The sequence below is a fragment of the Triturus cristatus genome, chromosome 1_2 (assembly GCF_964204655.1).
Source record: "Triturus cristatus chromosome 1_2, aTriCri1.1, whole genome shotgun sequence".
Classification (NCBI taxonomy): Eukaryota; Metazoa; Chordata; class Amphibia; order Caudata; family Salamandridae; genus Triturus; species Triturus cristatus.
In genome coordinates, this window is record NC_140580.1 from 972111753 (window position 1) to 972124248 (window position 12496).

Here is a 12496-nt window from a genome sequence, read left to right on the forward strand (position 1 = left end):
CGCCCTCGCGTGCTGACGTCAGTTCTGTACACGACTTTCCGCACCAGAAACGTAGAGCCTTGCACGACACCGACCATTGGTGCACAAAACTAGGGCCCCTGAAAGGATATCCTTAACCCAAGAAATCAGTTTTCAGAACGGGGAGGATGGGTGGGGCGGTAGGGAATCTATAACTAACTAATGTTTCTTACAGATATATCGTTACCGAAGGTAAGTAACTTGTGCATCTGAAAGAAACACGTTCATTATAGATTCCTTACCTTAGAATAGATGCCCCAGCAATACCAACCCCCGGTGGTGGGTCCGCGAACCAAGATCACACCAGAAAGTCCTGGAGAATAGAACGGCCAAAGAAGCCGTCTCTCCGGACTTGGCTGTCCAGGCAGTAGTGTTTGGTGAACATGTGCAGCGATGCCCACGTGGCCGCCTGACAGATGTCATTCAGAGGCATTCCTCTTCCCAAGGCAGTAGAGGCTGCCGTCTCCCTGGTGAAGTGAGCGCGTAGCCCGACTGGAGGCTCCTTTTTTGCCAGAGAGTAACAAGCCTTAATACACAACACAACCCATCGAGAAATGGTGTGTTTGTGTACGGCCCGTCCCTTCTTTGTACCCACGTAGCCAACAAAAAGTTGATCCTCCACCCGGAACGGTTTTGTGCAGTCCAGATAGAAGGAGAGCGCGCGTTTTGGGTCCAGAAGGTGGAGCCTCTCTTCTTCCTTTGAAGGATGTGGAGGTGGAAAGAAGGTGGGCAAAGTAACGGTCTGCCCGATATGGAAGGCAGTGACCGCCTTCGGAAGAAAGGATGGACGGGTCCTGAGAACCACCTTGTCCGGATGAACAGACAAGAAAGGAGGTTTTGAAGAAAGAGCCTGAAGCTCACTCACCCTTCTAGCGGAAGTGATGGCTACCAGGAAAGCAGTCTTAAGAGTTAAGAGACGTAAAGGACAGTTATGAAGCGGCTCAAAGGAAGCGCACATTAAATAAGTTACCACAAGATTCAAGTCCCACTGAGGCATAATGAATGGAATTGGAGGAAAAATATGTGTTAAGCCTTTCAAGAAATGGTTAACTACTGGGGACTTGAAAAGAGAAGGCAGATCTGTCAGCCAAAGGAAGGCAGATATGACAGAAAGGTAGCCCTTGATAGTGCCCAGAGCAGAGCCCTGCTTGGCCAAAGAGAGAAGGAACAAGAGTACTTCAGAAAGAGGGGCAAAAAGGGGATCCACCGCCTTTGCTGTGCACCATGCCACAAATGTGTTCCACCTGCAGGCGTATACCGTCTTTATGGAGGGACGCCTGGCTGCCAAGATTACGTCACAAACTTCAGGAGGTAGGTCGAAAGATGTCAACTGCCGCCGCTCAATCTCCACGCAAGGAGGTGGAGACTGGATAGGTTCGGGTGGAGGACCGTCCCCTGCTGCTGCGACAGAAGATCCTCCCGAAGAGGCAGTCTTATCGGAGGATCGATGGCCATGTTGAGCAGCTCGGGATACCAGGCTCTTTGTGCCCAATCTGGAGCCACAACAATGACTTGGGCCCGGTCGTGTCTGATCTTCTTCAGCATTCTGGGCAGAAGAGGTATAGGCGGAAAGGCGTACAACAGACCGCAACTCCAGTCGCGACAAAAAGCGTCGCCAAGCGAGTGCCGTCTTGGAAATTCCAACGTGCAGAATTGCTGACATTGTGCGTTCTCTTAGGTGGCGAATAGATCTAACCAAGGCTCTCCCCACTGTTGTAAGAGACCTTGCACCAGCTCCAAGTGAATACGCCATTCGTGATCCATCATGCACCTGCGGCTGAGTTCGTCCGCCCTGGTGTTCAGAGAACCTGCCAGGTGTTGAACCACCAAGGAAATGCCCTGATGTTTCAGCCATGTTAAGAGGCGGAGGGCCACGACCCCACCTCGCCCTGTTTGTTGCAATACCACATGGAGGTGGTGTTGTCCGTGAACACCTGCACTACTCTTCCTCGGACACAGGGAAGGAATGCCTTCCGTGCAAGATGAGTCGCTCGGAGCTCCAGAAGGTTGATGTGGAGCCCGGAACCTGCTGGAGACCAGAGGCCACTGATCTCCGCCTCTCCCATATGGCCGCCCCATCCCAGAAGGGAGGCATCTGTCACCACAGTGTGGTCTGGTTGGGGAAGGGAGAGGGATCTGCCATTGACCCAATCCTGGTTCGTAAGCCACCACTGCAGTTGTCGAGCAGTGCCCTCCAAGATCTGAACGCAATTGGACAGATTCCCCTGATGCTGTGCCCGCTGGAACTTCAGGTCCCACTGCAGAGGCTGCATATGCCACCAGGCATGATCGATCAGCAGGATACAGGAGGCCATGAGGCCCAGCAGCCTCAGGGTTATTCTGACCGAAACCCAGGACAGAGGCTGAAAGATCGGAATCATAGCCTGAATATCCCGGACTCGCTGTTCGGGTGGATAGACCCGAAACTACATCGTGTCCAGAACCGCTCCGATGAAGAGGAGCTTCTGAGAGGGAATCAGGTGCGACTTCGGCACATTGATGGAGAACCCCAGCAAATGCACAAGGTCGGCCGTAGTCTGGAGGTGGGAGATGACTGCCTGGGGTGAGCCCGCCTTCAACAACCAGTCCTCAAGATAGGGTAAGACTCAAACCCCTGACCTGCGACCACCGCCATCACTTTCGTGAACACCCGAGGGGCACTGACCGTGAACCGTAGGTAATGCCGGTGGGCCAGCAGGATGGGGATGTGAAAATAAGCGTGCTGCAAGTCCCACGCTACTATCCAGTCTTGCGGGTCGGGGGCAGACAAGACCTGAGCAAATGTCAACATCTTGAACTTCTCCTTCCGGAGGAAGGGATTAACGTCCCTGAGGTCGGACGCAGGCCCTTGTCCTTCTTGGGAACCAGAAAGTAGTGGGAGTAACAACCACGACCTACTTCTGGGACAGGAATGCGCTCGATGGCTCCCTTGGCCAAGAGAGCCGTAACTTCCTGCAGATGATCCTCCGACATGCGGTGGTATCGTGATGGCATGGCTGGAGGTGTAGTCTCTAAGGGGAGGGAGTAACCCCTTCGAACTATTTGAAAAACCCACCTGTCCGAAGTGATGGCGTGCCAGTGGGGGAGGTGATGGCGAATCCTGCCGTTCACTGGCGTTTGGTGGGCCTGAAGGTCGGACAAGGAGGGGTTGGAGGCTGCTGCAGAGGTGGGGGTTGGTGGACTGGCCCGCCCGCTGCCCCCTGAACGATGGCGTTGGTTCCCACGTCCCCGGCCGGGCGAAGGTTGGGTAACTTGCTGCGGCCTGTGGCCCTGGGTGGGATGTAGCGGGGCGCCCCTTCCGTAGCCACGAAAGGGGCAAAAAGCAGACTGCGCTTGATGGGAGGAGAGGCCCAAGAACTTGGCCGTAGCCAGTGAGTCCTTGAAGCGCTCTAGGGCGTTGGCTGCTTTGTTGCCAAAAAGGCGACGGCCATCAAAGGGCATGTCCATCAAGGTGTTCTGGACATACCCTGAAAAGCCAGCGGACCTCATGCAGGGGTTTTGGGGAAGCGCTACTGACATTGAAATGGTCCTGCCCAGAGAGTCAGGGGTGGTCACCCCTCAACGGATCGTAAACTTTGCTGCATCTCTCCCGGGGGCGACAGCCTGGGAGAGCACTGCGCAGGTCTCCTACAGACACTGAGGCAGCACTTGCGCCACCGTATCCCACACTGAGTGCGAATAACGGCCAAAGAGACATGCGGTGTGTACAGACCGTAGTCCTAAGCTGGCGGAAGAAACATTTTTCTTACCAAGATGGTCCAGCTTCTTGGATTCCCCTTCCGGTGGAGCGGCAGGGAAGGCGCTTTTGGAGGTGGAGGCTTGGACCACCAAGCTCTCCGGGGTGGGGTGTTGGGAGAGGAAGGTGGGGTCGCCCGGAGCCAGGCAGTGGCGTCGGGTGATCATTCTGTCCACGGGAGCCCGGATGTTGGGCCTGGACCACGTGCCCAAAAGGACATCGGTGAGGGCCTCAATAAACGGAAGCAGGGGCTCTGAAGAGCTCGCCGCCAGGTGAAGCACCTCAGTCAGGAGATTAGTCCTGACCGCCACCATAGGAAGCTCGAGGTTGAGAGCCTCGGCCACCCTACGCAACACCACAGTATATGACGCTCACTCCTCTGTAGCCACGGTAGGAGGAGACAACATGTCATGGTCGGGTGAAGTGTCAAGACCACTGGCATCCCCCAGTTCCTCTCTCCAGTCCTGCTCAGTATCCAACTGGTCAGTTAAAGGGTCACCTGACTCCTCCCAGTCCTCTTCATCGTCCTCTGAGTGCCACAGTTGTTGGAAAGGGACCCCTGGAGTGAACAGGGGCATGAAAACCCCACCCGGCGGCGGACGACGACGGTCTGGCTCCGTGTCCACGTCGGGAAGAAGGCCGGGGTCGACGCCGGCCAGTGAGCCGAACGGCGCCGAGCACGGAAGTGGTGCCGGGGAAAGCGGCGCCGGTGGAGGCGTAACAAGGTCAACCGGCGCCTATCCGGATCTAGGCCTGGATCCAAGGGGGGCCTGCGACACTGGGGCCGGAGCCGCCTGCAGCAAAGACCTAGGTCCCCCAACCGAGTCCGCGGGGCCCGAAGGTGTGCCGGCAGGGTCGGTCAGCCCAAAGATGGCATGTATTGCCTCGTAGAACATACAAAGCTGGGCGGGGGTCACTCCGGGTCTCGGAAAGGGAGGGCAGCTCGGAGTCAACCCTTTGGGCTCTGCACGTGGAGCTGCGGGAGTGGCACCACCCGCGCGCCTCGTCGAGTCGGCCGACCGACGAGGAGAAGTCGAAGAGCGACGATGCTTCTTCGAATTCTTCTTATGCTTCGACTTACCCGACCCCGAGTGCGAAGACTTCGATGACTTCGAGACGGAATGGTGGCGTTCAAGCAGCTTTCAGGAACGGACAGTCGGAGCGCGACTTGGGGTCGTGGTCGCGCTCAAGACAAAAGAGGCACACGCGGTGCAGATCTATCACCGACATCAATCGGGTACAGGAACCACAGGCCTTAAAACGGGGCATCCCTCGTGCACCTGTTCGGGGTCGAAGACAAAAGTCGAAAAAAAACGTTGTAAATAAATGACTGAGGTATCGCTCTTCTCGGATCTGAGCTGGTTGGCGCGGAAAAAGAAATAACTGACATCGGCTCGCGAGGGCGGCGTCTAAGTAGCTGCTGCGACATCATCCCAGCGACCACGACGCCGACGACAAACGCGGAGGTACTGCGGACGAAAAATCTTTCCGGATCCAGGTTGAGGCCTAGGGGTAATTCTAAGGTAAGGAATCTATAACTAACATGTTTCTTTGAGATCCACAACTTAGTACAAATTAATAAATATTAGATATGCATCCTGTTTCTGGGCAATGAATACCTTTAAGGCCTGATTTATAAGTTGGCAGACAGCACTCTGTCTGTCATGTTGGCAGAAGACATTCCATCCACCAATCTGACGGACTACCATTTGCCAAATTTAGAGATGGCCATTGGCCCAGAGGGCATCTCTGTACATTTAAAGGAGCACCCATCCCTTTCAATGACTGAAAGGTTTGGTGGATGGCCGCCGTTGGTTTTGACGATCATTCATCAAACTTTTCCAAAGTTTTCATTTTTCAAACACAAACTCCCCACACCGGAGTTTGTTTCGGAAAAACAAAAAACATTGACCCCTACATCCTAGGAGCTTTCTCCCAGGGTGTGGGGACTATTATTTGTTTTTTCTTCTGTCCTGCATTGCCTGGCGATGACAGAACAAAGAGACATTCCACTGTCCTCCCCTTAATGGGACATAATGTCCTTCCACTGACAGCCCCTCCACCACCGAGCCATCTAAGGAAGTTCTCTGTCAACAGAACCAACGGAAGCTCTACTGACAGAAAACTTAAAGTATGCCCGCTTCTAAACGAGACAGATAGGCCAAAGGATACTCCATCACGCTTGTGATGAAGTATCCCATTTGAGAAACTCTAAATCAGACCCTTAGATTCTTAAGCAGCAACAATCAAAAGGTATTACATTCAGAGGCAGTGGAATCTTCCAACATTTATAAGCAGAAGGAGGGGAGAGGGTTCTAGAGAATCTTCAGCCATTCCCTCTGTAGGATGGCTTCTATAGTTCATTCATGCACCCCAGATCGTGTTACATTTGCCCAGGCAACCTCCTTCCTCATCTACCCACGTCTCAGCCTTTAGGCCCCAGTCCAAGTGGCATTTATCTAGTATTGGGACCTCAGCGCATCCCCAGAGACTGAGCACATCCCTTCTGGGAGCCATCAGACCCAGCTCATTCACTATAGACATGTGCGCAAATTTAATATGGGAACAGGGGCTAAAAGCAAGAAAGTAATAAGGATATGCAAGCAAACATAATTGAAGACAAATGTATAAAAGTACCCAAATGGAAACTTAGTAGACAGGATGTGTATTGCACAAAACGTACAATCACGGAGCTATAAAATCTCACAAAGGATTGACTCAACCAGATCTACAGGTTACATTTACCCAAAAATCAATACTTTTTAATGACAACTTAACATGACGTTTATGAACTAATAAGGAATTGGAAATGGATCATCAGAAGCCTACTGACTGCAAAAAAATAATACTGAAAAGCTGGAAATCTTCTCGGAGTCGAATTCTGTACTGCTGAAATGTTATAATTAGCAGTAATAGAGAGCATTTGATTATAAGCAACATCACACAAAATTCCCAGTAAATACGAGGGGACTTTCTGGATTTAAGTGAAAGGTGGTCTGCCTGCAAGCAATATTTGCCACAGTTCTGGAGAATTTAAAAGTTATTACAAGAGCATTTAGGAAGGGACCCACCACCCTTTAATATATGTTACAGTTATCATCAAAGCCTATCATCCTTTGAAAAAGGTGTACGGAAGAAGTGCCTTCAGTTCACATCATATAAGTAACATTTTGTAGAAAACTTTCCTTTCATACTCTTTATCTTCCTTTCAATATTCTGCAGAATAATACATACATCTGTGATGTTTTCAAACTTTGTTTGCTTCAATGGTTGTCTATTTTAGGTAATTTAATCGGAGTTCTTTTTTGCAGGCGCAGCTTTCCCTTAGGAAATATTTGCGATGTTCTACAGCAAGAGCAACCATAACTATGAAAGTTTACTTGAACAAGTAGGGTCCTTTACTCCAACTAGCAGTCAATGTGAACTACATATGCCACACCAGGGACTGGAGTATTTTCTTTGGACCCAATGTAAAAACAGAGGAGGGAGGTGTCAGAAAAGAGTTAAAAACGTAACATGAAGAGTAAATAAGCAGCGGTCAATTCATGAAGACTGTCACAGCCCCTTACAGAGGGCCACGGGCCAAGCAGGAATTACTGGGCCCAACTTTGGTGGTTGGGGCCTCTTACTTCTGATGTCCCAGGGACCAGCCTACCACGGATCTGAGCAACTGGGCCAAGTACCCTCTCAGCACTTGACTCTCAGTGGTAGCGGGGCTATAACAGTTCAGGGGAGGCGGTAGGTGCAAGGCGAGCAGACACTTATAGCTTAAAGGACATCCAGGAGCCCCAATAAAGGACTGTTCAGTCAAATACTTGTTTTTATGTAAAAAGGATTATTTATCTACTAACAAAAAGTACAAAACAATGGACTGCAAAATATATTCAGTCTTCTTGAGGAAAGCCCATTAGCATTACCCAGAATCGATTTCCAGTCACACTTCCCTTCCCATTCATTGTGGCGACATCCAAGCTAGGCCCCAGTAAGGTGTTCAAGTTTCTGAAGTTCACTAGGAGCTCTTTAGTAATATTACAACCTGCTTGTGCTGGTGCACGTCAAGTTAACAAGAGGCTTGTTGTCCATCTCACCCGCTCTCGTGAAATGGTGGTTCAAAGTGCCTGTGCGCCCCTCGGCAGCCCAGGTTTGTCTGGATGACAGGAAGTTGTAGCCGTGATCCTCTGCACTCCTCCGAAGCAAAGGTCTCTTCTGCAATCCAGGGGAAGTTCTTTGATTCTCCCAGACTAGTGAGTTGAAGTTGTCGCTATCACTCTCCACGGGTTACAGGACATGGTGTCTTCTAAGCTACAAGTGGGTTCATGGGCTCTTCCTCCTGACATGCAGGTAGGGTCACAGCTGAATAACCAGAGTGACTGCTGTCACTTATCACTGTGGCTCCCACCTGGCATACAGAGGTCAAAGCAATGTTTTGGGCAATGGCCTTTTGTCTCTCACAGAACAGTGTCAAGTAAGGTAACCCTTATGTTTCACCGTGACCCCACACTGGGCAAGGGGGAGGCTGCAAAGCTTGGCAGACGGGCCGGCAGCTTGACCGCTGCGGCGGTCCCTACAGGCCAGAATCTCACATTCTGCTCCTAGGATCCCCACTGGACCTCGCTCCCCTCAAGTGATTTCTTTCACCTCACAGGGCCCACTGCTCTCGGGTCAGGAAGAAGCTGGTGCTACGGGTCCCAGGGGAGTGTTCCTGATTTGCCTGGGTGATATCCCCTTAATCAGCATTGGAGACTGGCAGACCCTCAGTCCCCAGTCCTGGTCACAAAAAGCCGAACTTGTGCTCAGGAATTCCAAGCTCAGTTTGAGAATTTGAGAGTCTCAAGCTCCCCTTTTTGTAATCCATGTGCTTCAAAAGGTTATCAAAGGGCCCAGCCATACTCTTTATGATTCCGTTATCATCCCCCTCTCCTTTCTCAGATGTTCCCAGACCCCTTTGATCAGTAACCTCTCTTCAGAATCAAAGTGCTCCTATTGAAGTGCACTGAATAACCTGGCTTTTCCTTCCTCCAATGTGTAATCCACCCATCTCTCAAGATTGCAGCAATCAACAAATCTGTTTTGGGAAAACTTCTACCTCTACCCGATTCTCCGCAAGCCCTGGGTCTCCCAAAATGGGATCCAGTGTCTTTTCTGCATTATGCTCTTCACAATCCCACAAATACCCCTGGGCACACAAGCATGCACATGCATGCGGTCACTAATGTACTGTACCTATTCCTGAGCACACATGACTTCTATTGCGCTCATGGAAAATTATGAGCGGTCTCGCCTTTGTGCTGTACGTTCATGCAGGCGCACACACATTATAGCGTGATTGTGGTATTTCAACTTTACTGTACCATGTCTAAGGCACACATGCATGCTCATGCACACACGCAACTGCTCACAATATTTCTTCTGCAATACACCATCTCTCAGGCACGTGTAGGTCCCTGCATGGGTTGAGTTAAGGACACAGAATCTTAACTTTACTACAGTGCACCAGGAAGCACAAATCTAGTGACACAGGTAAAAAAGAGCTTTTCACTGTACTGATCACTAAAAACATGACATGCTGCCACTACTGCACTCGTGCTGCTTAACACCTGGTGAAGGCAATAGTCCTTACACCACCTTAGGATAACGCTTTGGGCGCTCTTCACGGTCTAATCAGACCATAGTCCATGAGTCATAGCGCACACGCCTAATCCGTGCTCTCTCATCACCAAAAATCATTATCAAGGATCCAGATGTCACCATAGCTGTTGCACTCAGGACAGGGCTACATGCCCTACACCATGCGAGGAACTTTTCCATCCCACCTAAGACAAACAGCCTCCAACTAGTTATGGAGAAATAAGTGCAAGTACATGGAACAATACAAGGCTGTGGAGGTTTTAAAAGGGGCAACAATCACGTAAGTGACCCAACAAAAAAGGGATGAGCCTGGAAACCATAGAGAATGGCAACCATGAAATCCAAGCTCAATGCTACACATTTGGATGGAGTCTTGCATATTTTTATTCCCCCTCCCCTCCAAATCCGGGGTGAGGGTTTTGCTACTTTTCCTTTTCAAATACAGAGATGCAGAGGACCTCCGATCACATCAGCTGGCTGTTTAACAAGCTCGACGCTCTGCCAGCAAGAGGACCCTTCACAATCTTCCCGAAGATTAAGTGGCCTACAAAACTTATGAATGTCTTTGCCATAAGTCAATTTACAATGTTCTTTGTACTTCTTTGGAAATAAAGTGATGTGCGATCATGTATGGATGCTTGCACTCTTGATGAAATTAGACATGAAAGAAATTTTTTTTGCAGAAACTATATCCTGATAAATTAATACAATTGGAGTAAGTTAATTTAAAGCCTTAGTTATGGTACAAAGAATAAATGCAAGTGATTTTTAGGAGATTTAAACTATATAATGTATCAAACGTGTGTACATTTTGACACTTATATTAACCACAAATATAAATCAATATAAATAAATATAATTTGCAAACAGGAACTTAGAAATCAATCAGTGTAAATTGGTTCATGGTATTTAATTGATCAAAGATAAAAAGCTGAATGTCGAACTTGCCGAAGTTTGAACCCGTGGCCTTAAAAATACAAGGCAATAGCCCACAGGTGATACATACTGACAGTGAAACATAAAAAAAGATTTGAACAGTGAGGGGGAAAAACAGTCCTCACCAGGCACATCTGATACTCGAGTCGTTTTCTGCCCTCTTCGCTTTGCTTTTTCCTCCGGCCAAACAGCGGCATCTTCTCTTTCAATCTCAGTCACTGCGATGCCCTTTAAAACATGATACAGCACAATTAATAGTGATGAAAGGCTGAGAGAACCGTGTGGCGAAGAAGAAGTGAGAAGTGTCAGAGTAATATATAAACAGGCCTTATTCAGTTTAACTAAAGACATTTTTAGTACTTTTATAGACACAGTATCCTAAAAGAGAGAGAGGGGCAAAAGTGTATCTCTCTTAGTCAGCTGCTGTCCCAAATCCCAATATCACCACCGCTTTATGACACATGCACTACTCATCATGCTGGGCCAGGTTTTCGCTTTTGTTTTATTTTTGATGGTGCTTTTCCGCACCAGCGAGAAACATATTTTTCTTTTAGCCAATGCTATGACTATAAACAATCGACAGAAAGCACTAGCAGAGCAGTTGCGTGGCTACGCGCTCGCCGCCTAACAAGATGGCCGCCTGAGCACGCGTTCCTGCTCACGGCCTCGTGCCCGCAGTTGGGGTCGACACCTGAGAGGCGGCGGAGCTGCTTGGCGACTGCGGGAGGAGATTGAGGGCGTTGCCAGCAGAAAGAGCCGCGACATGAAGGATCCATCCCATCCGTGTAGCCCTGAAAAGGGCTCTGGCGCACAGCACTACGGAGCCTGGAGCAGGTGGCAGTCACCCCGCCCCCAAGGAGACATGGTCGCGGAAGTTTGGAGCCCAGGAACCGACCAGCAGAGAGTCGGCCACACAAGAGGAGGGCACTGGAGAGTCCTCGTACCCGCGCCATTGGAGGAGGCCTGTCTGAGAGGGTGAGGCACTCACCTGGTGAGCACCCCCCTTTTCCCGGTTGGATTGAGATAACAAATCGGCTCGGGCACGCAAAAAAAAGTGAAGCACATTTGCATTGCCTTTCCTCAAAACACTGCTTCAGTGATATTATATATAAAACAAACATTTGCAATGCAACAGGTCTCGCAGTTACGCAAGTTTAAGCTATTGTCATTGTAAATGACAATGCCTTTTATTTTTGTTTTTAAAACGAAAACAAAAATAAAAGGCATTGTTATTTGCAATGTCAATAGCTCAAGTTCGCGTAACTGCGAGACCTATTGCATTGCAAATGCTATTTTTTATAGGTGTAATATATCCAAAGTGCAATACATACATACAGACACCTTTCAACACAGATGTTTAACTAATTTAGAAAGAAAACCTTGTGAGTCGATTTTAGGGAGGAGCTTGTTTTAAGGCAACAATATGTAGGAATATTGACGGTCTCACAGTAAAAATACAATAACATTTCATGGAGGTACATGAAATTGTATAAAGGCCAGGTGCATGGCACAATTTGTCTATGCAGACACACGTGGGAAAGAGGAAGTGACACGAGTACAACCCAAACATTACCAGTATTCAACTATTAAATCAATGGTAAGACATAGCACACCAACAGTCAGCTAATAAGTAAGCAGCAGAAAGAATGGAAAAATAATGAGAATGAAATCGATAATTTACAATACAGGATTTCATTAAAAAAATGCTATGCCTGGTTTGCACTGAATGAGCAGGGAGATTTCATAAAAACATTTACTGTGGATTTCAATTCCCTATTCCCACTAAATTGCTATGTATTTAAAGATTTCTTAAATAAGTATTGACACGGTGATCACAGCAAACACACAGAAAGGGGTTAAACTATTAAAAAGAGTAAAATCTACATAGTGGGTATTAATGGCTTGAGATTTTTCAAACACCCATGACCGATATTGTATTGACTTGAGTGCTGAAACAATTATAGCTACAGCACAAACTATCCATGCCTCTTGTACTGTACCACAACTACTTTGAATATAAAACTCAGGTTTTACCTACCATAGGGGTGCGAGTGCTCCATCTTGAATTTCGTTTGATGGCACCAACTACAATGCTGATTTCTCCCTGAACAACATAAATATTTTTATCCACCAACCACAGCGCCGGCTGGGATTCTGGCAGAGAGCGCGAAACTGGAA

General features: G+C 48.8%; 1 protein-coding gene across 1 annotated transcript in view; it reads right to left on the reverse strand.

Moving 5' to 3' along the window:
* The window catches only part of LRSAM1 (leucine rich repeat and sterile alpha motif containing 1), a 390590-nt gene that overhangs the window by 285825 nt on the left and 92269 nt on the right, over positions 1–12496 (reverse strand). The window contains exon 2 of the mRNA XM_085610452.1: positions 10444–10546. Coding sequence (XP_085466578.1) covers positions 10444–10515 — 72 coding nt within the window. The 5' untranslated portion in view covers positions 10516–10546. The remainder of the gene's footprint in view (positions 1–10443; positions 10547–12496) is intronic.